This window comes from Pygoscelis adeliae, unplaced genomic scaffold (assembly GCF_000699105.1).
Source record: "Pygoscelis adeliae isolate BGI_AS28 unplaced genomic scaffold, ASM69910v1 Scaffold114, whole genome shotgun sequence".
Taxonomy (NCBI): domain Eukaryota; kingdom Metazoa; phylum Chordata; class Aves; order Sphenisciformes; family Spheniscidae; genus Pygoscelis; species Pygoscelis adeliae.
Genome location: NW_008824587.1, coordinates 4,150,511 through 4,174,403, shown reverse-complemented (window position 1 = coordinate 4,174,403; position 23,893 = coordinate 4,150,511). Strand labels below are relative to the sequence as shown.

The 23,893-nt window shown below is 47.4% G+C and overlaps 1 protein-coding gene across 1 annotated transcript; it reads left to right on the top strand.

Annotated features, from left to right (window-relative positions):
• Positions 1 to 3,366: 3,366 nt before the first annotated feature.
• Positions 3,367 to 20,988, top strand: USP20 (ubiquitin specific peptidase 20). The gene is made up of 23 exons (XM_009322091.1): positions 3,367 to 3,447; positions 3,841 to 3,894; positions 4,599 to 4,661; positions 4,810 to 4,941; positions 5,527 to 5,623; positions 5,812 to 5,881; positions 6,471 to 6,584; positions 7,706 to 7,784; positions 9,131 to 9,572; positions 10,506 to 10,643; positions 11,907 to 12,019; positions 12,471 to 12,643; positions 13,134 to 13,228; positions 13,800 to 13,833; positions 14,290 to 14,335; positions 14,609 to 14,789; positions 15,259 to 15,385; positions 15,501 to 15,670; positions 16,302 to 16,383; positions 16,768 to 16,876; positions 17,277 to 17,379; positions 17,647 to 17,718; positions 18,773 to 20,988. Exons 1-23 carry the CDS (start codon positions 3,367 to 3,369, stop codon positions 18,931 to 18,933), a joined length of 2,736 nt encoding a protein of 911 aa, XP_009320366.1. The 3' UTR covers positions 18,934 to 20,988.
• Positions 20,989 to 23,893: the final 2,905 nt, after the last annotated feature.

The following is a 23,893-nucleotide window of genomic DNA, read 5'->3' as shown; positions in this document are numbered from 1 at the left end:
CGGGGCCTGGGGCTTTCACCGGGGCGACAGCGGTCTCCGCGACCCCTCGGAGGGGGACCCTGCGGGGCGGCCGGTGGCTCGTCCTGCCCGAATCCAGCGGCGTGCAGGGATATTTATATTAAACTTAACTCGTGCTTAACAGCTGTAGCGTCTGTTAGGAGAGGACTTGCATTTTGGGGGTCTGCAGTGCTCGAGGGGCCCCGCAGTGTGGCAAGGGGGGGATTTCCCGAAAGTGTTTTTCCCTTAAAAGCTAAATCTCTAGGTGCGCCGTCGTGTTGTGACCTCCAGTAATAAATCTCTGTTAAAACCTGGTCTCCTTTGCCTGTTCTGCATAAAACGCCTGGCTTTCCAATACGTGATGTGGTGCAAACGGTCAGCGAAGAGTCAGAAGCGCCTGGTTTGTGGTTCTTCCTTGTCAGCCGGGCAGTTCAGTAAATATTTCTTTCTTCAGTATCTCAAGTAGAAAATGTCGCTAAGAACAACTGCAGATACTCCTTTATCTTGGTAGGTTATGCAAGACGGGCGAGCAGACCTGGTAGTTTTGCGGATGAACAGTGCTAGGATTTCTTTTATTCGTACAGTTACTCCGCAAACCGTGAATCTGGATGTACCTGAAATTCTCGACAGCTGGCTCTAGCTCTGGTAGACAAACACCACCACAGTTGTTTTAAGCAAAAAAAAACCCCGAGAAACGCGTTACTGTAGAAGGCAGAGACACAGGGTTTGGCAGCAATTTAAGCAACTGAAAGTAGGGCGCAGTTACCGTGGAATTGTTCTGACATGTTTGTGTACTGTTCTTCCACAGTGGTGCTTGAGAAAGACAGGCTGAAGGACTTGTTTTAAGGTAACTTCTTTTCCCATGGTACACAGTACATTTTGACAAGCAAAGTTAAGCTTTCTGGCAGTGCTTTTATTAAATTCCTACTTTCCTGGGCAGCATTAGAGAGCTGTGTGCGCCAGCTTAGGGCAGCGTCGTGGGAAGGTAGGGATTGAATACTTCCTTCTGAACAGTTATGACTCGGACGTTTTCTGAGGCGTTCAGTCAGGGCTGAGAGGCGAAAATGAGGTTTTCCCTGTTTTGTTCAAAAAGGGAAGCCCTAGGTGGGAAGATCAGCATCCCAGTGCCGGGAAGTTTAAAGGCATGGTTTTAATTTTGAGTAGAGGGGTGGTCCCACGGAATGCGCTAAAACCATCCACATCCACAAGACTGTACTTAACGTAGTGTGCTCCAAAACCAGTTCCCAATTAGCTGAAGCTGGTGAAGAGGAAGGGTCTGGAGTTAATTTTAAAACAAGATTTTGTTTATTAGGTTTTCTGGGAAACCTTTTCTGGGAAAGGGATAAGAAATCAAGGAAGGTGAACTAGCAAACATGGCATTGATAATTTTTTTGGTGTTTTTTTTTTTTTTTTTTTAAATCGGACCAGCCAAAGCATTTGGGAAAAGGGGTCAGTTTTGATGAAGGGACTTAGAGCCTGAAGGTGTCCCAGTTTTATGTGTTAGTCAAAGATTCTGCGCTCTTGTCACTTGCCTTTTAAATCAACATATGTTACATGATACTATTTTGCTTCTTGGTGAAGCTGCATGAAATTGCTCAGTTGTTTGTTAAGCATCTCTTCACAGGTTATTGAGATCCTGGTTACAACCACTGTTGTGTTTTCTGGCATGCCAATACGATTCCTTCCCCCTCCAGTTTCACTTTGCTGAAGAGTGCTGGAAAAACATTGTTATAAAATTATCCTTGAGGTTTGTCTTCTGCCAAGGCAAGGTGCTAGGCAAGCTTTTCAGCTCCCAAGATAAGTGTTGCTGATATGGCTTATTCGTTTATCCTTTTTTTTCCTTTTCTCCCCACTGTCAGTGATTCAGACCAGGCAACACTGGGAATTCTTTCAAATGTCCTCAAAATGTGAAAACTACAGAGTGTAGCAACTATGCTGCTGGAGTCATTAACGTCAAGTTCATCAGATTTTTCCACTTCTTTCTTGTAATGATGTGGGCTTTTCCTGTCTGCTTCGTTTCCAGCCGGTAGTAATATTTTGGATCCTGATCTGTGTTGTAATATCACTTGTCTTCTTTTTCTTTTTTTTTTACAGCCACAAGTGACGTTACTTGAACTGTGCTGAAGAAACACAAACTCTTTTTTTTTTTTTATAGCTGCATGTTACTGAGACACATTTGAAGTCTTTTACATACCCATGGACCACTATGAAAATGTTTATTGTGCTCATAAGCATGCAGCTATGAAATCCTCTGTACTTGAGGTGCTTGGATGTACGAGCTGGGTGGAAAAGTGTGTTGTTACATTTTGTACAGTCTTCGAGAGTTTTGTGGCTCACATTGTTAAATATCTATCTATGAAATGGTAAATTCCTCAGAGACTGAAGACTGGTTATCTGTGTTACAGATCACTTAAGTCTAATTCCCTCTTGCCCAGCTTCATTTACAACAATAATCATATTTTTAATGTTTGATAAAGTGGTATAATAAATAAATGGCAGATTCAGATCCGGGTAGCATGAAGCCCCTAGACACCATAGGCTAAATGCTTGTGTCTTGGGCTGCAGCGCCCTTTCACTTTTAATCTAAGTTTCATGCAAACAAGCTAATTAGATTTGTATCTTTTCATGCTGCGTGTCTGTGTTCGGCAGGGGGAAGTCAGTTCAGATCACCACATTTGTTTTCCCACCCTACCTGCTGAGCTAGCACGCAACACCCAGTTTCTAGGGGGGAAAGCATGGCTTATCAGTCGCGTCAGGTTCATGGAGTAGAGAGTATTCATGGTATACAAGACCAGTTAAGTTATGTATGTAAAGCGTGTATGAGTTAATGGGAGGTTTTATTTATTGCTATAGGGGTCTGCATCATTCAGAGATGCTACGTGATCCAGACCGTCTGGGAGTTTAAGAAGAGGGTGGTCAGTGGGTCACTGTACCGCTGTTTTCATTTTGAGACTACAGGAAATCCATCCCCGTACCTGACACCGAGTCGGCAGCTGTGCTGCTGAAGCTGTGCCTGTGTACTGAGCACCTCCCTACATTCTGAACGCACATGGCTCATTGTACAGATTATTAGCTTTATTCCTGTGCTTCCTTCTTCCTTCTCCTCCCCGTTGCCTTGCTCGCTTACCTACGATACCACAATGCAGCCACTCAACGACGGGTCAGAACTGTGCTAGCTAATATGACTGACTCCAGATTTAGATTTGTTTTGATCTCTGAACCTTAAAGATAGGTATCGTAATCTCTAATATACAAAAGATGCTAATTTATCTTCTTACAATCTGTGAGAACAAATCTGACGCGTAGCTGAAAGGAACTATCCTTTCTCGTCCTAGGAAAACAACCCCCTGCAGGTGAGCGTTGGTGAAAATGGGGGATACGAGAGACATCTGTCCTCACCTGGATTCCATAGGAGAGGTGACCAGGGATGATCTGCTGCTCAAATCCAAGGTACAGGGCGTTCTGGTTGTCAGTCCTTTCCCTTTTAGCTATTGTGCATGGGTTTGCATGTCTGCTTTTCAAAGAAAATGCTGCCTATCTCCATGGAGGAGAGGCAGAAACTCTTCTTCCAATGCTGATGTACCCTGCACATGTCCCATAAAGTAAGCCTTTGTCGACCCCACCTGATCTCTTTCTCGCTGTCATTTTATCCTGCTCAAATGCGTCACTTAGCTAAAACGCTGCAAAGCGTATATTTAATTGGAAGTGTGATACTAAGAAATGAAATACTGTGAGCTGCAGGTTGGCGAGGCCTGTCTTACGGAGACGTTTCCCACTCTTGAAGGACTAGGTTACTTAAAAACCAAACAAGCAAACAAACCTTCTTTTATCATGAATATGCAGGGAACTTGCCAGTCTTGTGGAGCTGTGGGACCAAATCTCTGGGCTTGTCTTCAGGTAAAAATGGCTTGCTATTTGTGTGCATGATATGGTGGGACTTCTCTCTAATATCATTTAAAAAAAAAAAAGTATTGTACTGAAAAAACAAATAGCGGGAAGCAAAGAGGGGGCTCACAGTAGAACTATCCACCATTTTTTGATGGATTCCAGGGAAAAGACTCCCTAGATTAAAGGCTAACGCTGTCAGAATATGCCAAGATGGAACAGTTCACTCCTCATAGGTGATTGCCCCCTGGTAGTCCCAATAGGAATGAGTAAAATGCCCAGCATTGACTGTTGGCCGGGTCCTGCCTCTGCTGGGAACTGGGAAGGGAGGCTGCAAGTGTGAGACCCCGGAAGATGTTGCTCAGGGCAGCGAGGCAGAAGGGAATGACAAGGGGGGGGCGGGCAGGGGCAGGTTTTTTTTTTTTTTTACACTGGAATGCCCAGACATTTTGAGACTGTTCAAATGAGCTGCCCATTGGAGCAATTGCCTTGGAACGGAGCCTTTACATGGGTGCAAACCTGGTTCCAGGTTTTCTTTCTTAAATCAAACAACTCCAATTTTCCGTCTTATTCTGGGCCCTGAATAAAAAGCAGGTTAAAAAACTGGCAAGATCAGTTCTGAAGTTGCAGCTGCTGGTGGGACTGGAGTTGCAGAGTATTTTGTGAAGGGTCTAATTTGGCGTGCCCATTGTACTTTTGCTCTTTTCTCTCACTAGATTGGTTGTCCTTATGTTGGCTGTGGGGAGTCCTTTGCTGACCACAGCACGCTTCATGCACAGGTGAGCTTTTCTCTGTTGTCCATCTTAAGACAGACAGAGTTGGATTTTTCCCATTACCTAGTGCTCCTCTACCCTGTTCTGGTAGTCCAGTGTTTCAACTTGAGCCAGCTGTCAAATCAGATTCATTATTTCACCTTTTAATTTTTAGGCCAAAAAGCACAACCTGACGGTGAATCTGACCACGTTCCGTGTCTGGTGTTACGCTTGTGAAAAGGAGGTGTTCTTGGACCAGCGGCTGGCAACGCACACGCAGTCACTGCCAGTGAAGTTCACTGAACCGGTGGGTCTGTGTCACAGCGTGGCGGGGTTGAACGCTCGGCAGGGTTTTTGTTTACCTGTTGCAAAATTAGCCAAGAGGTTTCCACTATTGTCCAGGCTTTTGTCGTGATAGGAACTCTTTCACTGAATGTGGCTACCTGTAGCCAGAGGGTCAACAGCTTTGCCTTATAGGATCTCCCAGTGGGAAGACTTCCAAATGACTTCAACATCCATTCTGACTTTATTTTTAGCCTTTCCTGGCCTCTTCCGTGGGGTGTCTGTTTCTGGGAGGAACCACAACAGCTGTCGCATCTTCATTTTCAATGCATGGCCCACCAAAATTTTAGCTGTCAGACCAGAAACACATGTACTTGTGACCCTGCTGCATATTCCTGATGCCTCTCTCACCACGTGTACTGGAAGCAGTAATGGTACTATTTCCACTCCCTCCCTGCGTTAGTGAGAAGGATAGACAGTGCAACTGGTTCTTCTCTCGCCAGTGTGCTTTTTCTAAAGGCTGGCTCCATTTATGTATAAGATAGTATCTCACAACTCATCTTTTAAAGCAGGCCTCTCACTGACGCGTATTTCTCTGTCTTTAATCTAGGATTCTCCATTGCCTGCTCACCCTTTGAAAGCTGTTCCAATTGCAGTGGCAGATGAAGGCGAATCTGAATCAGAGGATGATGATTTGAAACCAAGAGGTAACTGCATCGAGTTGATGAAAGGGCTGTGAGGGTAACTCTGCAATCTGTAGGACCTGCGCTGAGAGGTTCCTAGGAGCAGAGTGTGGAGACTGCCTAGAAAGGGCTGAATTCCCTCTCCTTTGGGGAGGAGTGTAGAAAGCAGCACTTCTGGAAAGTGTTTCATGCCTCTCTTGTTTGTGCTTTAGGCCTTACTGGAATGAAAAATCTTGGGAACTCCTGCTACATGAATGCAGCACTTCAGGCTCTCTCTAACTGGTAGGCACTAGGGCCTTTCAGTAGAGTCTTTACTAGACTTCACTAAATCTCAACAGTGGCGCCTCTGATCTGGGATCTTCATGAGTCTTGCAAGGAGAAATCAGCCAGGCTAGGTGCAGAAAAATTTAGTGTTTGTTTAGGGCAACAGAAGTTTTACAATAGGAAACTGAGTGAATAGCCAACTTGTGGCTACATGCAAGACTCATGTTTAGACGAGTGCTGGAAGTAAAACTTCATCATTTCCACTGCGACAGAAATGTATTTATCACATGGGAAGGCATGTCGCGTCTCATTATTCTCCCCAGCGATATCATTCTAACAACCCAAATCCTAAAATATTCTCTAGCCATCCTGCTGAGAACTAGTTCCAGGATCTCTTCTCTATACCAGGAACAGATTCAGATCAGCCTTTTTCATTTGTTTCACGTTAGGAGTCAAGTCTGCATCTGGAATCACTTCTTCCCTCGATTTAAAAACAGTATCTTAAGCATGCTTTCGAAAAGGCATGCATTTAAGTTTTGATAAACCCTTAAATAGAAGCAGAGGAGAAATTTCTGTGCACTGAAGTCTTCTCTCTTTTTCCTTGTAGCCCACCTCTCACACAGTTTTTTCTGGAATGTGGTGGACTGGTCCGTACAGATAAGAAACCAGCACTGTGCAAAAGTTACCAGAAGTTGGTGTCTGAGGTTTGGCATAAGAAACGGTGAGTGGTCACTCCCTAATCTAATCTGGGCAGGTTTCATAGTTATGTTAGTTCTGAAGTCTGGCATCAGCAAAGAGGAAATTTGATCTTCAGGGATAAGTGCATTGTCTAAGGCAGTCAGTTCAAACCCTACGTAGACGGGTGTGCGAGGATTCCCTCATATCTAGGAGATCCCATATCCTGCTGCTGGTGATAAAATGGGCATATTGATGTCAGTGAAAAGAATACATGCTTAATGTTATAACTTTAAAAAGGAAGAGATGGTTTTTTCATATAGCTTCCCTGTTGGCAATGAAGAAAAAATGATGGAGTAAGGGAATACTCTTGGCCATTTCTGAGTATTTTGCATGGACTGACCAGCGCTTAATTGCACTGCTCTTGATTAGCAGAGGGATTGATGATTTAGATGGAAAAAGCGATACAGAGATTTTTACCGAAGAGAGTGGAAATGCAGGTGATGTTTGGGGAAATGTTCGCTATTGGTTCAAATTCTAGACCAGTTCAAAGGACAGTGTAAAATAATGCAGCTCTGTTTAAATCTGAAGATGTCTGCTCTGTGCAATCAATTGGAAAAAATCAAACTAGGAATTTAAATGGCACTGCACGTTAGTTTCATGTTAGTTGTTAACGAGGGGTAAGTAAGATACAGAGCAAAAGTGAACTGTGTTTTTCTGGAAGAGGAGGCTGTAGACTTTGAAGCAGTATAACGTCCCTTTAATATTGGTTTTGATTTACCTCATTTACTGGGTGGCCAGCCCGCCCAGATTTTGAGACAGACATGGTGCTACAAAATCAAACCAAGTAACCAATTGCAAAACCCTGCTCTGGGAAGAATCACTTGAGACAATTCAAGGTGCGGACAGAGCTTTAAGTTAAACATGCTCTAGGGAAGAGTGTCTCTGGAAGGATAGACTGAAATGACTGCGAGATGTTTTCTGTCTCTTAACTTGTATGTCATCCAGCTAATAGAGAAATACATGGCCAGGCTTTGCAGGTGCATAATTATCTTTTGTCCTCCTTTAACTAGTTAACCACACCCTGTTCTATGGCTTATTAGACAAACTGGCTCCAGGCCTGATAAGCAAACTAACTTTTTTTTTTTTCCCTCCGTATCTAAACAGCCCGAGTTATGTTGTTCCAAGCAGTCTATCCCATGGAATTAAACTCGTCAACCCCATGTTCCGAGGCTATGCACAGCAGGTGGGGCCTCAACAAAAACATGCCATTATTCCAAAGATGGTGGGATTTTTCCTCCTGCAGCGGTGGTGCTTGTGTTCAGAAGGAAGAGCTTGAGCTCAGGGGTCATGCCCATTTTGTGTCAGTATTAGTGATCTGATAGAGCGCTTGGATGGGATTTAGGAGACCTGGGTTCTCTTCCAGGCTCTGCCTCTGGCTCGCTGGTACCAAATCAGTGCATTTTCCTGTGTCAGCTTTCTCACCTCTGAAATTATGATGGTCACCTCCTTTATAAAGGGCTTTGAGATGTATTGATGTATGCTGTATGAGAGTTAGGTATTATTTATTCATGTCAGAGCTGAGAAACCTGGATAAATCTGTACTGAAAAGTTAAAGATATGAATGTTCTATATTCTTTTTCTGGGGAATTACAGCAAACGAAGTCTTATTTAAAGATAGTATCCTTTTTTCCTTTGAAGTTTTTATCAGCATCTCTCTTGTGTTTATTCTTTAGAATAAAATGTAAACATCAAACTATGATTAGAAAATTTACAAGAGAAGTGACAGTACATCTGAACTGTCATACTGACAGGAAATCAAAACAGAAGATAAAAACAACGATTAATGAAAGAACTTCTATATTTATCTTTGATGTGAAGTATGTTGGATTGGAAAACTCTCAGCTGTAAAGAGAGAAAGTTAAAAGGAAGACAGGGCAGGCTAAAAGCCAAACTTCCGTAAAATAACAGAAACATCGTAATTAACTTTCTAGAGTTGTCAAAATACCAAGTCGCTTTCCAGCAGGTCCTCTGAAGCCAATGTGTCAGCTCTTTTACCCTGTATTATGAATGTAGAAGCTTGCAGCTAGACTGTATAGTCCTTGGTTTCTGGTTCCATTCCCTATTTATTAAAGATTTTAATCTGCCCTCTCTAAGAGAGGGATTGCCATGAGCAGAAATCAGTATTCATGAAATCTGTTTTGTGGGTAAGAGTCTATTCTCTACGGCCTGCTGTCTTCATTAGTTTTCTCCTTGTCTCTCGCCTCTTACCAGTGGTAAACCCCTGATAAATAAGCTCATGGTTTGCATGCTATGGCTGCTCTCTGGCTTTTCAGTGTCTTTCAGCTGAAGATGTTCAGGTAAAAATTGGGCCTTTTACCATTTAGGAGTTAAAAACATTTATGTAGCAGACAGGCTTCTTGGTGCATCGCCACGGTACTCTCTCTGCTTTAGTAGGGTCTCCTGGTGTTGCAGAGGTGGCTAACCTTTGTGGGCAGCACTGAAAGAGGCTGTGAACGGAGCCATCTTTTGCCCCTCTCATTTGCCCCATTTCTGGATGGATACTAACATGGAATTACTCCTGGTTTTCAGGACACTCAGGAGTTCCTGCGGTGCCTGATGGATCAGCTTCACGAAGAACTGAAGGAACCAATTGTTGCAGAGACGAGGGATTTGGATACCAGTGACCAGGATGACAAGCGAGAGGGTGACCGAAGTCCTTCGGAGGATGAGTTCCTCTCCTGTGACTCAAGCAGTGACAGAGGTGAAGGAGATGGTCAAAGTCGGACCACAGGGGGCATGGGCAGCAGCTCCCTGGCAGAGACAGAGTTGTTGATCCAGGATGAAGCAGGGAGAGGGATCTCCGAGAAAGAGAGGATGAAGGACAGAAAGTTCTCCTGTGGCCATCGACGCAGCAACTCGGAGCAGGTAGATGAGGATGCAGATGTTGATACTACTATGATGCCAGTTGATGGTAGAGCCTCACCTGAGATGCTGCCAGCTCCCCGTCCTGCCAGCCCATGTAGGACACCAGGTATACACCTCTTCCAGTCATGTTATTTGTGAGAAGACATGTTATGATCCTACACAGGGACGGCGTTGTAGTACAGTGGCAAACAACACATAATGTGACTGTTCCTTCTATAGGTGTCAAGAGATTTTGCATCCAAGATTTTCCTCAGTGTCCCTGGCAGTAGTTCTGCCTTTGTGCACAGTTGCTTCTGTAAGAAAATGTAATACGTGAGCCAGAGGGGTGCTTAGCCGGGCTAAAGTTCTATGGGGCTGAGTAAGGACCACGTCCTGAAGGCGGTGATAGCTGCCTCTGCCAAACCTGCAAACACTGTGTTTATGCCTTTTCCTAATTTAAGAAAAAGGTTTTGTCTGTGTACATTGCTTTATCTGATAGGCTGGCCTGGGGAAATATTAGCTGTGGAAAAGGCGTGGAAGAAGGTATTGTTAATGTTGGACTGTGGGCTTTGTGGAGAGAAAAGGGAAAGGCACAGTTTGTGCATTTCTGTGTCTTAGGGAAAAGAAAAGAGCAGCAGTTAAGACGTAGGTGTGGAGTCACCTCAAACTGAACATACCCGATCCTTCAACACTTCTTTATGTAAGAATCTTACTCTGCCAACTGGCACTGAAGACAGCGATGCTGTTTATGTGGATTAGGGATACAGGAGCAAGCTGTAAAACCTAATTAGTCATAAGTGTGAAAAAATGGTGGGTTTTTTTTTTTTATATGTAATTATTAGCTGTTCAGTATAGCTCTGTATGCACTCTTATCCATGCACTGAGGGAGCTGTATCTGCCAACCTGTGCAAGCAGGACAGTTAACAGACACTGAACTGTGCGTATTGGGAAAGATTCTGTGCCGGAACGCAGAGCTGGGCTGACGCTGACTGCAATAGGGTTGCCTTTCATAACTGGGGTTTTCACCAGTGCTCTTCTCCCTCCCTATTTTCTCAAACAGAACCTGACAACGATGCCTACGTGCGCTGCTCCTCACGCCCCTGCAGTCCAGTCCATCATGAAATGCACTCCAAGCTCTCTAGCAGTCCTCCTCGCTCCAGTCCTGCCAGGCTTGGACCTTCCTACGTGCTCAAGAAAGGTAGTGCAAAGAGTGTATGCTGGGAGGCAAAGGGCATGTAGAGGAGGACGAGTTCATTTACAGAAGAGAGAAGTAATCCATCATGATTCTTGATTAACAGTTGTAAGAAGGGCTGATTCCCCTGGATATCAGTACTTTCTAAAATAGTACTAGGCAAAGACTACAGTAAACCTGCAGGTAAAGTCAAGCTCTGGGCACAACAGATGTTCTAGTATGCTCTTATATTGGAGCCTGAAATGATTTCCACATCTGCATCTGCATGCTGTGTTTGTCATTAGTAAAATGGCTATGAAGTCCCAGGCACAAGCTCTGTCCCTTTAGGGGAGTGTGGAGATGTATAAACATTTGTCTGCCAGACTTGAATTTCATAGCATGTGGGCCAAAGAACTGTAAGATGATGTTACTGAGAGCTTCCTGCCTCTTGGACATCTTGGGCTCACAATAATAGAATTAAGGCTGCAGATGTCAATCCAGTGCTGGGAGCTTTGTTAGGCTTCAGCGTGGAGCCTGGCTTCTGTCGTTATCAAACCGGTCTCTTCATCCCAAGCAAATTGCAAATCAAAATCCCTCAGCGTTGCATAGTCTGCAAACACAATGGCATGTGCTTATACCACGGTCCCTACAGCTGTTCAATAATGGCATTCTTTCCTCAATTGTGTCCCAGCCCCTTGGCTGAGGTCAGCGCAGCCACAGATGTTCTGGCCGAATAAAAAGCACTCTGTCTCCCTGCACGTGTGTGTGGGGAAGAGGGTTTGTTATTAAATGAAACTGTGTGTTTGGGCAGTCCCTGCTGTGGAGGGTCCTCTCCAGTGCAAGACACCTGGGGAACACATGGTAAATGTCAGAGGGGGAAAAAAAAGGACAAAATACGCAGGCAGGTGAGGCGGGAGAGGAAGCCAAATGTAAAGTTTAGAGCAAAATATTGCCAAGACCTCAGAAAAGCAGGGACTCTCTGTGGCAGGGCCAGGCTTCTAAACATGTAGTAAGAGGATGGAAACAGGATTTCCAGTAAGGCAGTTTCTGCCTGCTGAGAGCTGGTTTGTGTTGGTTCAGTTGGCTACCTCCCCCTTTCTTGTACCACACGAAGCAGCAGTGTTCTTCATGTCAGTTTACAACGGGCTCCACTGTCTCATTGGCATGCAAGGGGCATCTGAACATGCAGGACAGCACTTGTCCTGTGTTCTTGTGCGGCTGCATGACTCTACTACGACAGGAGACTGGGAAGGAGTTGCCACTGATGGGGCTTCCTTGTCTGTCTTTCAGCCCAGATGCAGGCTTCTGGGAAGAAGAAGAAAGAACTTCGTTATCGCAGCGTGATTTCTGACATCTTTGATGGCTCCATTCTCAGCCTGGTGCAGTGCCTCACCTGCGACAGAGTGAGTTGTCTGGTGGCTGTCAGTCAAAGAGCACAGTCTTCTAGCTTGTAGATCTCTTCTTAGGAAACGGTGCTCCTATTTCCAAACACTGTGGGATGTGGTAGGCCTGCTAAAATGATGATAGGTGGATGGTGGGGGAGGTGTGAGAAACCTGCCACGCCAAGAAGTCGTATTTCACTTGTAGGGGTCTGTTTGCTTATCCGTGTTACTGAGTTGGCCTAGCAATATCATGTTCACATTAGAAAACTGATTCCCGTGCTACAAAAACCATGACAAAAGTCATCCTGCTGACAGCAGTGAAGAATAATTAGCCAGAGCAAGTTGCTGTTACTGCCAGCTCAGGTTTCTAGTCTAGACAAAATCCAAGCGGTGATAAAAGGGGATGAAGGTCAGGTCCCAGCTCTATTACACGGACAGGAAACTCAGACCTCTTTGTCTTGGACATTTCCAGGTTTCTACGACAGTGGAGACATTCCAGGACCTGTCACTCCCAATCCCAGGGAAGGAGGACTTGGCCAAGCTGCACTCTGCCATCTACCAAAACGTGCCAGCTAAGACAGGGGCATGTGGGGACAACTATGCCTCACAAGGCTGGATTGCTTTCATCATGGAGTATATCCGGAGGTGTGTTCCCTGTGCAGGACCTCTTTTTTTCTGGAGTTTGCCCTGCAGTGCTGGAAGGCAGCTATCCCTAACCAGTGGTGTTTACCAGCAGAATGTCAATTGTAACCATTCCTTGGATGACAGTGTGTGGTACCTCACAGGTCTTTGAGCCTTTTCATGTAAACCAGTTGCTACTGTTCCTCTAGTTCTGTCATACACCTTGAGATCTCTTGTGCAGCTGATAATCCCTCACTTACTTCTGCCTTTAGCTCAGTCTTGCCCTCCAGAGCAAATTAATTCCTGGTGTAGTTTTCCAAGTCATTTCCAGTTTGAGCAATCACAGTAGGAACATCAGCTGAGAGAAACTGTGCTTTCCCTGCTCCTTTGGGATGTGTGATGAGCTTAGGACCTACAGCTAGAAGGAAACCCATCATCCATTTAGGGTTTTGTACGCCAAAGCATCCAGCTATTTTAAGTATAACTCCTTCTCCTAATCCCCTCTCTTCTGCAGATTTGTGGTGTCCTGTATCCCTAGCTGGTTTTGGGGTCCTGTTGTGACGCTGGAGGATTGCCTCGCTGCCTTTTTTGCAGCAGATGAGTTGAAGGGTGAGTTTTCTTCAGTGGGGTCTGACAGCACAAACCAAGGAAAACCGCATGGAGGAGTATTTCACATGCATTTTGGAGGTGGATTAAATCTCCTGGAAATCCTGCCTCAGTATTTCACTTAGAGACTGGCAGTACCAAAAGTTGGCAGTTCAGCACCTCTGAGCAGAAGCGAGTTTTCCTACCTGCTCAGGGGTGCTGCTTTTTCATTCTGAATCCGGGTGAGAGCGTCTTCAGCAAGGAGCAGACGCGGCTGTTGGTTGGTTGTGAGTGCTGTGGCTCCTTAGCCGCCTTAGTTTCTTCGCTTTCTCCATCCACTCCATAAGCTCTAGAGGACTTAAACAATTCGCTGTATTCACTTGTGTCGGTGGGCAATTGTATACTTTTCTGCTAGTTGCCTGCATTCTCTTTTTGCCTGCGCTTATTGAGAGAAGTGCTGGTTTTCATCTCTTCTCACTCTGGCTTCCCCAAGAGGTCACTTAACTTGGTTTCTCTGCGCTGGATGGAAATGTGGCCGTATCAGCGTTGTGTGCTCTGAGTAACCACATAATGGCTTTCTTCTCTTCCTCTACAGGGGACAACATGTACAGCTGTGAACGGTGTAAAAAGTAAGTTTGCATTATCTGTATTGTGTTGTATTTCTGGAACTTTTATTTCTCTGTACTGCTGTCAAATGTTTTGCTATGCCCTCTGCCTGGACATTTCTGAGTGGCATGTAAAATCTGCCTTTCCTTAAATTAGAGTTCTGGTCTTGAGAGGTCACTGATCGCAGATAGGAAAAGTGCTGGCTTTGTGGGGAAAAGAAAGGAAGAAGGATATGAACAGGGTTGTGGTTTGGCAGTAATCGAGCTATTGTATTAGAAAGAAGAGGCACGACAAACTGCTCATGCCATGCTTCGTTTGGGAAGGATGCTGCAAAGAGCCTGAATTTCTTGCTGCTGGAATTCAGGATTTGTCTTGGATTTCAAAGCGAGCAAGACCCAGCCAGAGCAAGACCCATTCTTGCCTTTTGGCATCCCTTTGCTTTAGAGATTTCTCACAGCTAGTTTCTTTTTCTCCCTCAGACTGCGGAATGGAGTAAAGTACTGCAAAGTCCTCCGGCTACCAGAGGTGAGTAAAAGCACCTTGTTTCCTAGTTTTCTTTCGGCAGCCACTGAGGAGGTGAGGAGGCTAGAGGTAGAACAGAAATAGCAGTTTGTTTTGATGGCAAAGTCCTGTGTCTAGACCAGAAGAGAATTCCCCATTCTAAGCTGATGAGCCAGCGGGATTTATGGCTAACAGGCAAAGAACTCTTGCAAAGATCAGATGCACAGAGATGTGCTGTCGGATCAGAATACCCACGGCAAAACTGCGCTTTGGTGTTCTCTGTCTTCGGTCTTTTAGATTCTTTGCATCCACTTGAAACGGTTCCGGCATGAGGTGATGTATTCCTTCAAGATCAACAGTCATGTCTCCTTCCCCTTGGAAGGGCTGGATCTGCGACCTTTCCTAGCCAAGGAGTGTGTCTCCCAGATCACCACCTACGATCTCCTGTCGGTCATCTGCCACCATGGCACAGCAGGCAGTAAGTCCTTCTTCTGTGAGTACAGGCAGAGGTGAACAGGAACGAGGTGAGCATGAGCAAAGCAGAAGTGTTCCAGGACTAGCCAACACCTCTTCTGGGGTGAAGTGCAGTGTGAGACCTGCCCCCTCCATTCCCAGGCTTGCTCAGCCTCTGCCCTTTGAAAAGTGAACCGAGCAGCTTCTGCCAGATCCCCTGCAGCTATTTCAGCCTCACCACTGGGTTGGCTCAAACCCTTTCCCGATGTTCAGTCCCACCGAGAGGCCCTTTCCAAGGAAGGCAAATCAGGGTGACAGCGCCAGGCTGCCCTGCTCCTGCAAAGCTTGCCTGGAACAGGAATTATGCCTTTTTTTTTGGTCTCTCTCTCCGTTCTCTGCCAGCAGCTAATCCTGTTTGTGCTGCTGACGTTATCCCGGGCCTGACTTCTGTCTGCACTCCGAATCCCAACAGTGTCCTGTTTTCTCTGTTATAGGTGGGCACTACATAGCCTACTGCCAGAACGTGATCAATGGCCAGTGGTACGAGTTTGATGATCAGTATGTCACTGAAGTCCACGAGACCGTGGTACAGAACGCAGAAGCCTACGTCTTGTTCTACAGGTGAGCGGTACCCTGGATGCAGCAGTCCCTTGCTGGTTGCAGAATACCTAGAAATGCGTTTTGAAAACTTAAGTTTTCAGGAATCGCTTATTTTCTCGTCCTTTCCCTGCTTAAGGAAAAGCAGTGAAGAGGCTGTGCGAGAGCGTCAGAAAGTCGTGTCCCTTGCCAGCATGAAGGAGCACAGTTTACTGCAGTTCTACATCTCTCGGGAGTGGCTCAATAAATTCAACACCTTTGCTGAGCCTGGTCCCATCACCAATCACACCTTCCTGTGCTCTCATGGAGGTAAGGCAGTGCTGCTGGACCTGGGAATAGCAACTCTCAGCTGTACCTTTATGCTTCGGCAACAAAGCTCCAGCCGTAGTCCCGATACCGTGTACGCCGCAGTAGGATCTGCTTCTTTGGCAGAAACTCCAGCCCGCTCAGGGAGAGATGAGACAATTACCCCATTGTCCTGCTGATCAGAGGCCCGGAGGGATGTGTAGTGCTGGGAAACAACAGTTTTCAGTTCTCCGTTTGTTTTTAAAAACAAACCTGTAGAAAGCAGATAAGGCAGCACTTATCTGTGTTACCCTACCAGCAAGGTTGGCCTTCAGTGTTTGTTAGGAGAATGGAGCACGCGCTACTGCAGAGAGCTGATACCGCCTTTTACTGTTCTGCTTCTTCAACTGTCATGCTGGGGAGCCCTCGTGTTTATAAATCACCAATTGGAAATGAAGCACTTGATTAGAAATTGAGGCCATGAATTGAGAAACCTCCACAATTAATGAACTCTTGACTGTCTTCCATTAGCAGAGGAAGCAGATGGTGGAGTCAGGGAGTTTTCAGCAAGGAAGATCTGCCTTTTTTTATTTGTGTCTTTACCCAGCAATAATGAGCTCCCTGGTTAACTCTCCCTCTTGCCTTTCCTCCGCAGGGATCCCTCCTAATAAGTACCACTACATTGATGACCTGGTGGTGATTCTGCCCCAGAACGTGTGGGAATATCTCTACAACAGGTGAATATGGCCACTTCATTCTTCCTCCCAATGAGTTTTGGGTTTGGTTTTTTCCACACCTTGGGCAGTGACCAAGACATAATCCCTTCCCAGGGCACCTTAAAGGCATGCAGTACTTGGCGGGGACTGGCAAAGACTTGTATCTGGTAGAGCCTCCTCATCTCAACCGAAATGAGCTATATCAATGCGTCGTCGCAGAGCAATATTGTGACCCTCCCTGTGTTGAGTAAAGGCAGTACTCTCCATTCAGAAAACAGCTGCAGTTGCACCTCCTTCACCAGTGTCTGGAGTAGTATAAAAATCCATCTCTGCAGGATTCAGGGCTGGGAAGCACTTCCGTTCTCCTGCAGTTCTCCATTCCCCTCCCTCTCTTTCTGTGCTCAGGTTCGGGGGCGGCCCTGCTGTGAACCATCTGTACGTGTGCTCCATTTGCCAAGTGGAGATTGAAGCACTTGCCAAACGCAGGAGAATTGAAATCGACACCTTCATCAAGGTTCGTATGGGAAGCATCTGGAAGCAACGGCAAAGGGCAGAGGTGGGAAATGGAGACCCATCACAGTCAGTCAGTGGAAAGCTCTTGCCCCTGTTTTCCAGAACATGACCTACCGCATGGCCAGGAGATTGATCTTGGGGTTCCCCGGTGCTAACAGCAGGGGAAACGGCAGCTGGAACACGATAATGCTGTGCGTGGCTGCACGCAGACACAAAGTTTGAAATCATCCTAGTCTCTTGCCTGCTCTAGCGAGCAGGAACAGGTTGTGAGGAAGGTGGTGGAATTACGTGGGGTTCTTCTGAAGAGCGGCAAGGCTGCCTTACAGTTAACGGAAGGGGCTCCCCCAGATCTCAGGAGTGACTAAATCCTTCCTGCATGTCTCTGTTCTCTGTTCTCCCAGCTGAACAAGGCTTTCCAGGCAGAGGAGTCTCCAAGCGTCATCTACTGTATCAGCATGCAGTGGTTCCGTGAGTGGGAAGCCTTTGTCAAGGGGAAGGATAACGGTAAGAAGCCAGAGACCTCTGGAGCCTGTCAGGGGTGAGAGGTAGAATGGAAACAAGTCTATTTGCTAGGTGCACCTCCTCAGTGAGCACTGCACCCGACTGGTATGACTTGAGGCTGAACGGAGTCCAGACACCAGCCAGACTGCCTGCAGGTCCCCAAGGGCAGGGCAGAAATAACAAGAGAACTAACTAACTCGGGAAATAGGCTGAATCTGGTGGCAATGTGGAAAGCAGATGGTTTTTGACGTGTCTGTTCTACTCTCACAGAGCCTCCCGGACCAATTGACAACAGCAAGATTGCACTCACAAAAGCAGGTGGCCACGTGCAAGTTAAGCAGGGTAAGGCTTGTGCTTGCTGTCTTGTAGTGTTCCTAGAAGGTGAAGGAGAACGTCCCACTGGATCTAGCTGTCATAGTGAGGCGGTCACAGAGCAAGATGGTGTTGCAGAGGATGACGGTTCTCTGCACATCCCTGTGCTGACTGCCCTGAGCGAGCCATCGCAGTTCTCCACTGGCAGCTCCTGCATGACCAGCTTGCTGACGTGACTTGCTGTAGTAAAGCCTGCAGCCCCCCATCTCCTGCCGCTGCTGTTCCCCAGGCCCCTTCCACCACTCGCCCTTGCCCAGCGTTGTAGCTTTGATCTGGTCTTGCCTCTGACTTGTCTTTTACTCAGCATCTGCTGTGGTCCAGCTTGTGAAATAACATTGCTTGTGCTGTCCTTGCTGGGTTCTCCTGCCGAGCAGATAAAGATTGCATTTGTATCTATCTTGGTTATCTCTCAAAGCAACCCTTCCTGCTTTCCTCCTCTGTAACCTTTATGGCAAAGTTCTCTGCTTTCCCTGCCTTGTGCTTTGACCACCTGAAGTTGTCCCTCCTAGGACAGCTTGGAGGAGTATTTTCAGTCTCTCCCAGGCAGTGCAACCCCAGCCGCCTGGGATCGGCGTGTCTGAGCGCGTTTGTAGGCCCCCCCCCCATTGGATACTACAATTTGTGATGCTTCTCTGCTAATAATGAGAGCTATGGAAGCAAATTCTAGCTTGCTGTGAGGCAGACATCTGCAGTTACTCTGCAGGCCAGAGTTTGAAAATCCAGGGTCTTTTTTTTTCCCCAGTGCCTAGGGCTTGACATGCATCTCTGCAGATAATGTGTGTGTGCCCCTTTTCTTACCCCAGTATGTCTGTGACTGTGGAGTCAAGTCTGCACACAAGAGCTGTTTGTGCAGGCCTGGCTGAGTCCCGCTCGTGCCTCGCTTTTCCGGGGGGTGGGCCCGTGCAGGGGGAGGTGGCTGGAGCGGACGTCCTCGCGTTGTGGTGCACCAACCTTTCCCTCCAACGGCTGCGCAGGCCAAGGGCCTACTGGCTGCACGTCCAGTTGCTGCTGTTGTCCCTTTCAGGTGCTGACTATGGGCAGATTTCCGAGGAGACATGGATTTATTTAAGCACGCTGTACGGAGGGGGCCCAGAGATCGCTATCAGACAGAATGTGGCCCAGGTTCAAGAACTGGAAAACCTACACGGGGAGCAGAAGATTGAAGCAGAGACGCGGGCCGTGTGATCTGTGCGGGACGGGGCAGGGAAGGTACGGCACAGATACGTCCATGTGGGGATGGAAGGCTGGGGAATCCTGAGGAGTCAAACCTCTTCCGCTGTCGGGTCCTTGAAGGTGGGTGCAGCTCCCACCACCACTTCTGGGAAAGGCAGGCTTCCTCCGCCGTCCTTTCATGGGGCTTTGAATATAGGGGTGGTGCTGGGCAAGACTGGGAGAAAATCAGCTTCTCTGTAATTCACCTCTGGATAAAGCTGTGGTATGAGACTGCAGCCAAACTTCACTAGGACACGTTTTGACCCGAGCCCTCTCCCTTTTGTTTGCTTACAAGACAGCAGCACTCCCAGCTTGCCCCCAGTGAACTGAGTCTCTGCTCCTTTGCAGGTTCGGCTTTTGGCACTTTTCTTTTTAACTCTAATGTATAGATAATGAAATACTATTTCCAGCGGGCAGTGTTGCAACGAGAGAAACCTGTTATTTGAAGCTGACTAAAGCCACAAGGTCTCCCGGTAGTTTTGTGCTGGTGCACAGCTGTCACAACTTCCTAGTTTTGCTCTTTACCTAATTCTTGCAAATTCAGTTGCAATCAACTAAGAAATTTTGAAAGAGGCCGTTTCTTTCTCCCCTACCCCCTAAAGCCACACCTTCACGGTCCTGCAGGATATTTTTTTTTTTTCTCCTTCTATCTGATTTCATGGTCTCAGCACGTTTTCAGAGAACAAAGCTGGAAGATGAGTCCTCCTTCCCAACGGCTTCCCACTGTCCTCTTTCCGCTGAAGCTCCTGGCAGCTTTGTAGCTATGGGATGCAGCCTTCCAGGTGTTTAGCTCACAGGGGTGGTACACGAGCAGCTTAAAGTCAGAGCTGTTAATGGGCGGGCTTCGTTGGAGCGGGACACGGGACAGCTCTGAGGCAGACTTTGGGCCCCTTGGTTCGTAACGCCATTCTCAGACTGACCCTGCTGTAAGCCTCGATCTGTCCCCGCGTCTGTCACGATAAGCGAGGGCTGCGTGAAGGAGGAGGAGGAGCCCGTTTGTTCCCACAGAGCCTGTTCAGATGGGTCACCCTTGGACAGGGCGGTAATTCAGCGCTGGGGAAGGGGCCTGGCTGAGCAGGGCCCAGGCCCCCGCAGCAGCTTTTTAGGAATGAGCTGCTTTCTGCAAACAAGCCCCCACCCGTGTGCTGAGGTCATTCCAGCTTCTCAACACAGATGTCATTTGTGTACACGGTGGCTCATTTAATGAACAGAAATAACTTGCTCCCCGGTCTGCTGCGGCTAATGCAGCCGCGCAGCATCTGATAGCAGGCAGCGGAGAGGGGAATGAAGATATAAAGGCTAAACACTACTTTTCGCAGCAGGGCTACTCTTAAAGTTCTTCATTCACCTCGTAAGCCAGCAAGGCGATAGTGAAACCTTGCGCGGTTTTGCAAGCGTTCCGCTGCAGTTCAGTGGAAGCAGAGCGGGGCAGAGGTGTCTGCTCACGGGCTGAGGAACCAAACTGTGCGTTCGTGGTGCTGGAACCTGAGCGATTCCACAGCATCAAGCCTGGCTTTGGCGGTACCAGGCTCAGCATGGGGCTGGGACCTCCGAGCGCCTCACGTAAAAGAGAGAGGGGAAAGGGGGGGGAAGGCAGCTCTCTGACTTAGAAAGCGGGAAAGGGTGTAAGACGGGAGAATTTGGAAAGAAAAATGTGGCCTTCAGATTATTTTTTTTTTAATGCCAAATGTTTGCTGCAGACAGCAGCTGCTTCTTTAAAAAAGTGTCTGTAAATGGTTAATGGCATGTTAATTTTACTATCCTGTTTATCGGATGCTTGTATATACCCAGCCAGGCCCGAGGGGAGGTCAGAGAACGCGCCACTATTGGGATTTCTCATTGTTTTAAGCTGTCTTTGTTGGCCACTGCAGCCGCCTTCGAACCTGCTGCAGAGCCTGTAGGGCTGCATGTCTGCGTCGTCCGTGCCGTTCAGAGGCTGCTGTACAGATTGTAATAACACTCCTGTGCTTAAGTGTTATACTTTGTGCTGAAAATGTGTTACAATAAATACATGTGCATTCAACAAGCTGCGTGACTTGCTGCCGCGCGTGGCCAGAGGGTCTGAGAGCTTCCAGGGAACTTACGGAGTTAAAGAAGAAAGAAAAAAAGTCTAAAAACTCCCGACTTCGAGAGGCCTTGCAGTAACGGATCCTTCTGAGCGGCAGCGAGCTGCCGCAGCCCGAGTCCACTAAATCATACTGCGCTCGTTCAGAGGAGGGCGCCTGCTCCTCAGCCTCTGCTTACAAAGACTTCCTCTTCCAGGTTTCATTTACCCGATTTCAGCCGAGTTTGGCTCAGGTGCCGTTCAGGACTGTCACTGCTACGAAAGTAACTTGCCAGGGAAGTAGCTGAAGTTTCATTGAGCTGTTCCAGGTTTCTAGAAGGGAGCCTGCGCAGTTCCCTGTCAGTCTGTTTCGTGGCTAAAGATGTCATTACCGATACAACCCACTTCCCTGTCAACACACACGTGAGCAGCTTTGCTACCGGGGCCCCAGGAAGCCCTGGGCTCTTGCCAGCGCGTTCTACCACCGTGAATTAATCGAGTTGTTAAACCAGGCAGGTGATGTGAGCCCTGCCTGGGGCTGCGGGGGACAAGAAGAGCTCTCTGCCAGAGCGGTGAACGACACCACGTTAGCTAAAGCCTGAAATATCTGAAGAAATAGAGCCGGAGTCGGGTTAGTAAGAACGCGCAGCTCGTTCTTTAGCAACTTGAAGTCAACCGCCAAAACTTGCATCTCACAAACAAACCCCGTCACCTCAGCAACTGCAGAACAGCTCGTAACCTTCCAGGAGACGTGAACGAACGCCCTCCCCTAGGGAGGGGATTATTCAGTGTCTAGACAAACAGCTCTAGCGCTGCTCTGGCAAACCCGTAATTGTACTTTCTGTTACCCCCTGTCCGTTAAAACACTCGAAGCTTAGTTCTGCATCTCTATTTCATTTGACATCTGACTGCAGCCTTGCTTTTCTCCGACTCCTGCAGTAGGCAGCTACGGTATTTCTGAGCACGCGTCTCAAATGCCAACGTAAGCTACATTTCATGGCTGCAGTCTTTTATCAGTTGTTCTTGCAAATCACCTCATCTTCCCCTTATTTTACCCTTGCTGATGGCAAAAAAAGGGGAGATGAAAGAACTACTCATGCACTGGACTGATGGAGCTAACCTCGGTATTGAGATTATCTGCTCCCTCCCCTTGGGTCTTCGGGGAGCAGCAGGGAGTTCAGTTTACACGAGCTGCTCCTCTTCCCTCGACTCCTCTCACGGCCGGACTATGGCCTCACGAACAGAGAGATCATTTGGATGCAGCTGAGCCGCGATACGCAGACGGCAAGTACTCTGCACCACCTGCCCCACGCTCTCACGACGCATGCGTCGTGTCTCAGCCCATGGGAAGGGGAATTAGCTCTTCCTTGGGTGATGCAGGGCCCACGTACTGCACGCGGACCCCACGGCTTTACCTTCACGAGCTCTCGCTGGCGAGGCCACAGCCTTGCTCTGTTGCCCACTGGTGCCGGTGGCACATCTCCGCCCTCCTGAAGGGCCAGGGGACGCAGCATCCTGTGCACTCGGACATGTCCGGTGACACAGCCGGCATACGTAAAGCTCATTTTATTTCCTTCCCAGCTATTGCTCAGCTTGGCTTCAGCTTCCAGCCCTCGCTCACTCATTTGGTTGTGCTGTTTCTATTTAAAGTTAGCAACGCTAATACTGCTTAAGAGAAATCAACCTTAGAGCCAGACAGACACCCCCTCCTATTCACCGTTTCCCAAAAACGCGGAGACTAGCAGACTGTTTCATAAACAGTACTGAATTGTCCTGAACTGACAGGGATGTCAATTAGTGCTGGCAAAGAACAACTGAAATTCCGTTAAAAGAAAACAGCAATCTGACCTTAGGAGAAACCCCCTCTATGTTGCTGCTTCAAGTGAAATTGTCAGCCAGGCGTCGCCGCCTCTGAGCTGTACAACTGCAAATCCGCATTGGAAATGGGCTCATCTAGGAGCCGTGGGCTGGACTAACAGGTGACGGAGAAGCCGTCCAGAAGCTAGCCAGGGTTTTTGTCTCAGCTAGAGAGACACGCACGCTATTCACCAACCCACCGTATTCAAACGGAATTGTAAATATCCTCACCCAGACCTACAGAAATGCGTCTGGTTTTCAGATTGTTCAGCGAAGGGAAACATTACTGTGATTCATACATCTGCACGTTCACGCATGCATGCACAAATGCATTATTTGCTAGGCTTGCAACAGGTTTAAAGTATAAGCAATCAGTATCAAAAACATCTGCCAAGACTTCCAGTTAAACCACAGCATTCACCATGGGCGTGACAAGCTACAGCGCTCCCTTAGAGGAAATATCTCCCCCAAGCTTTGAGTTCTCGCGGCCTCCTACTGAAGCGGGGAAAAGCAAGAGCCGCCCGTCTTTCCCAAGTACGCCAACGAGCCCAACCAGAACTTTCTGGAGGGAAGTCTCCCTTTCTCCTCAGACTCTGAAGGAGTCTCCCTTTCTCCTCGGATGACCAAAGAAGAAACCCCTCACCCCCTCAGCCTCTGTTCAGTGCCAGCTGGAAAGGTACAAGTTCGAGTGATAAAACTGTGTCTCAGAGTGACCTGACGGAAAGTGGCTGTGTGGGACAGGCACTCAAAGGTACAGGCAGAGCCAAATTAATACTCCAAATACCTGAAAATTCCAGTATGAAATAATATGAAACCGAAAACAAAACAAAACAAAATCCCCAAGTACCGTGAGTAAGCGTGTGCCACCACGGTTGTGACTGTAGCGGCTAGGCACAAGCACCCCACTGGAACAGACTTATTCGTTGCAATTTTTACAGCTGGACACGAAACGCAGGTCCATCCCACAGCCGAGGAGAATAATGAGGGGTACAACAGCAGCTCGGGGAGTTTTGGGCTGTAAAATTTATATCC

Excerpts from the sequence above, each read along its gene's own strand:
- USP20 (XM_009322091.1), top strand. The coding sequence starts at position 3,367 with ATGGGGGATACGAGAGACATCTGTCCTCACCTGGATTCCATAGGAGAG. Across the intron at positions 6,585-7,705 it reads GAGGTTTGGCATAAGAAACG|CCCGAGTTATGTTGTTCCAA; the intron begins GTGAGTGGTCAC and ends GTATCTAAACAG. Across the intron at positions 12,644-13,133 it reads ATCATGGAGTATATCCGGAG|ATTTGTGGTGTCCTGTATCC; the intron begins GTGTGTTCCCTG and ends TCTCTTCTGCAG.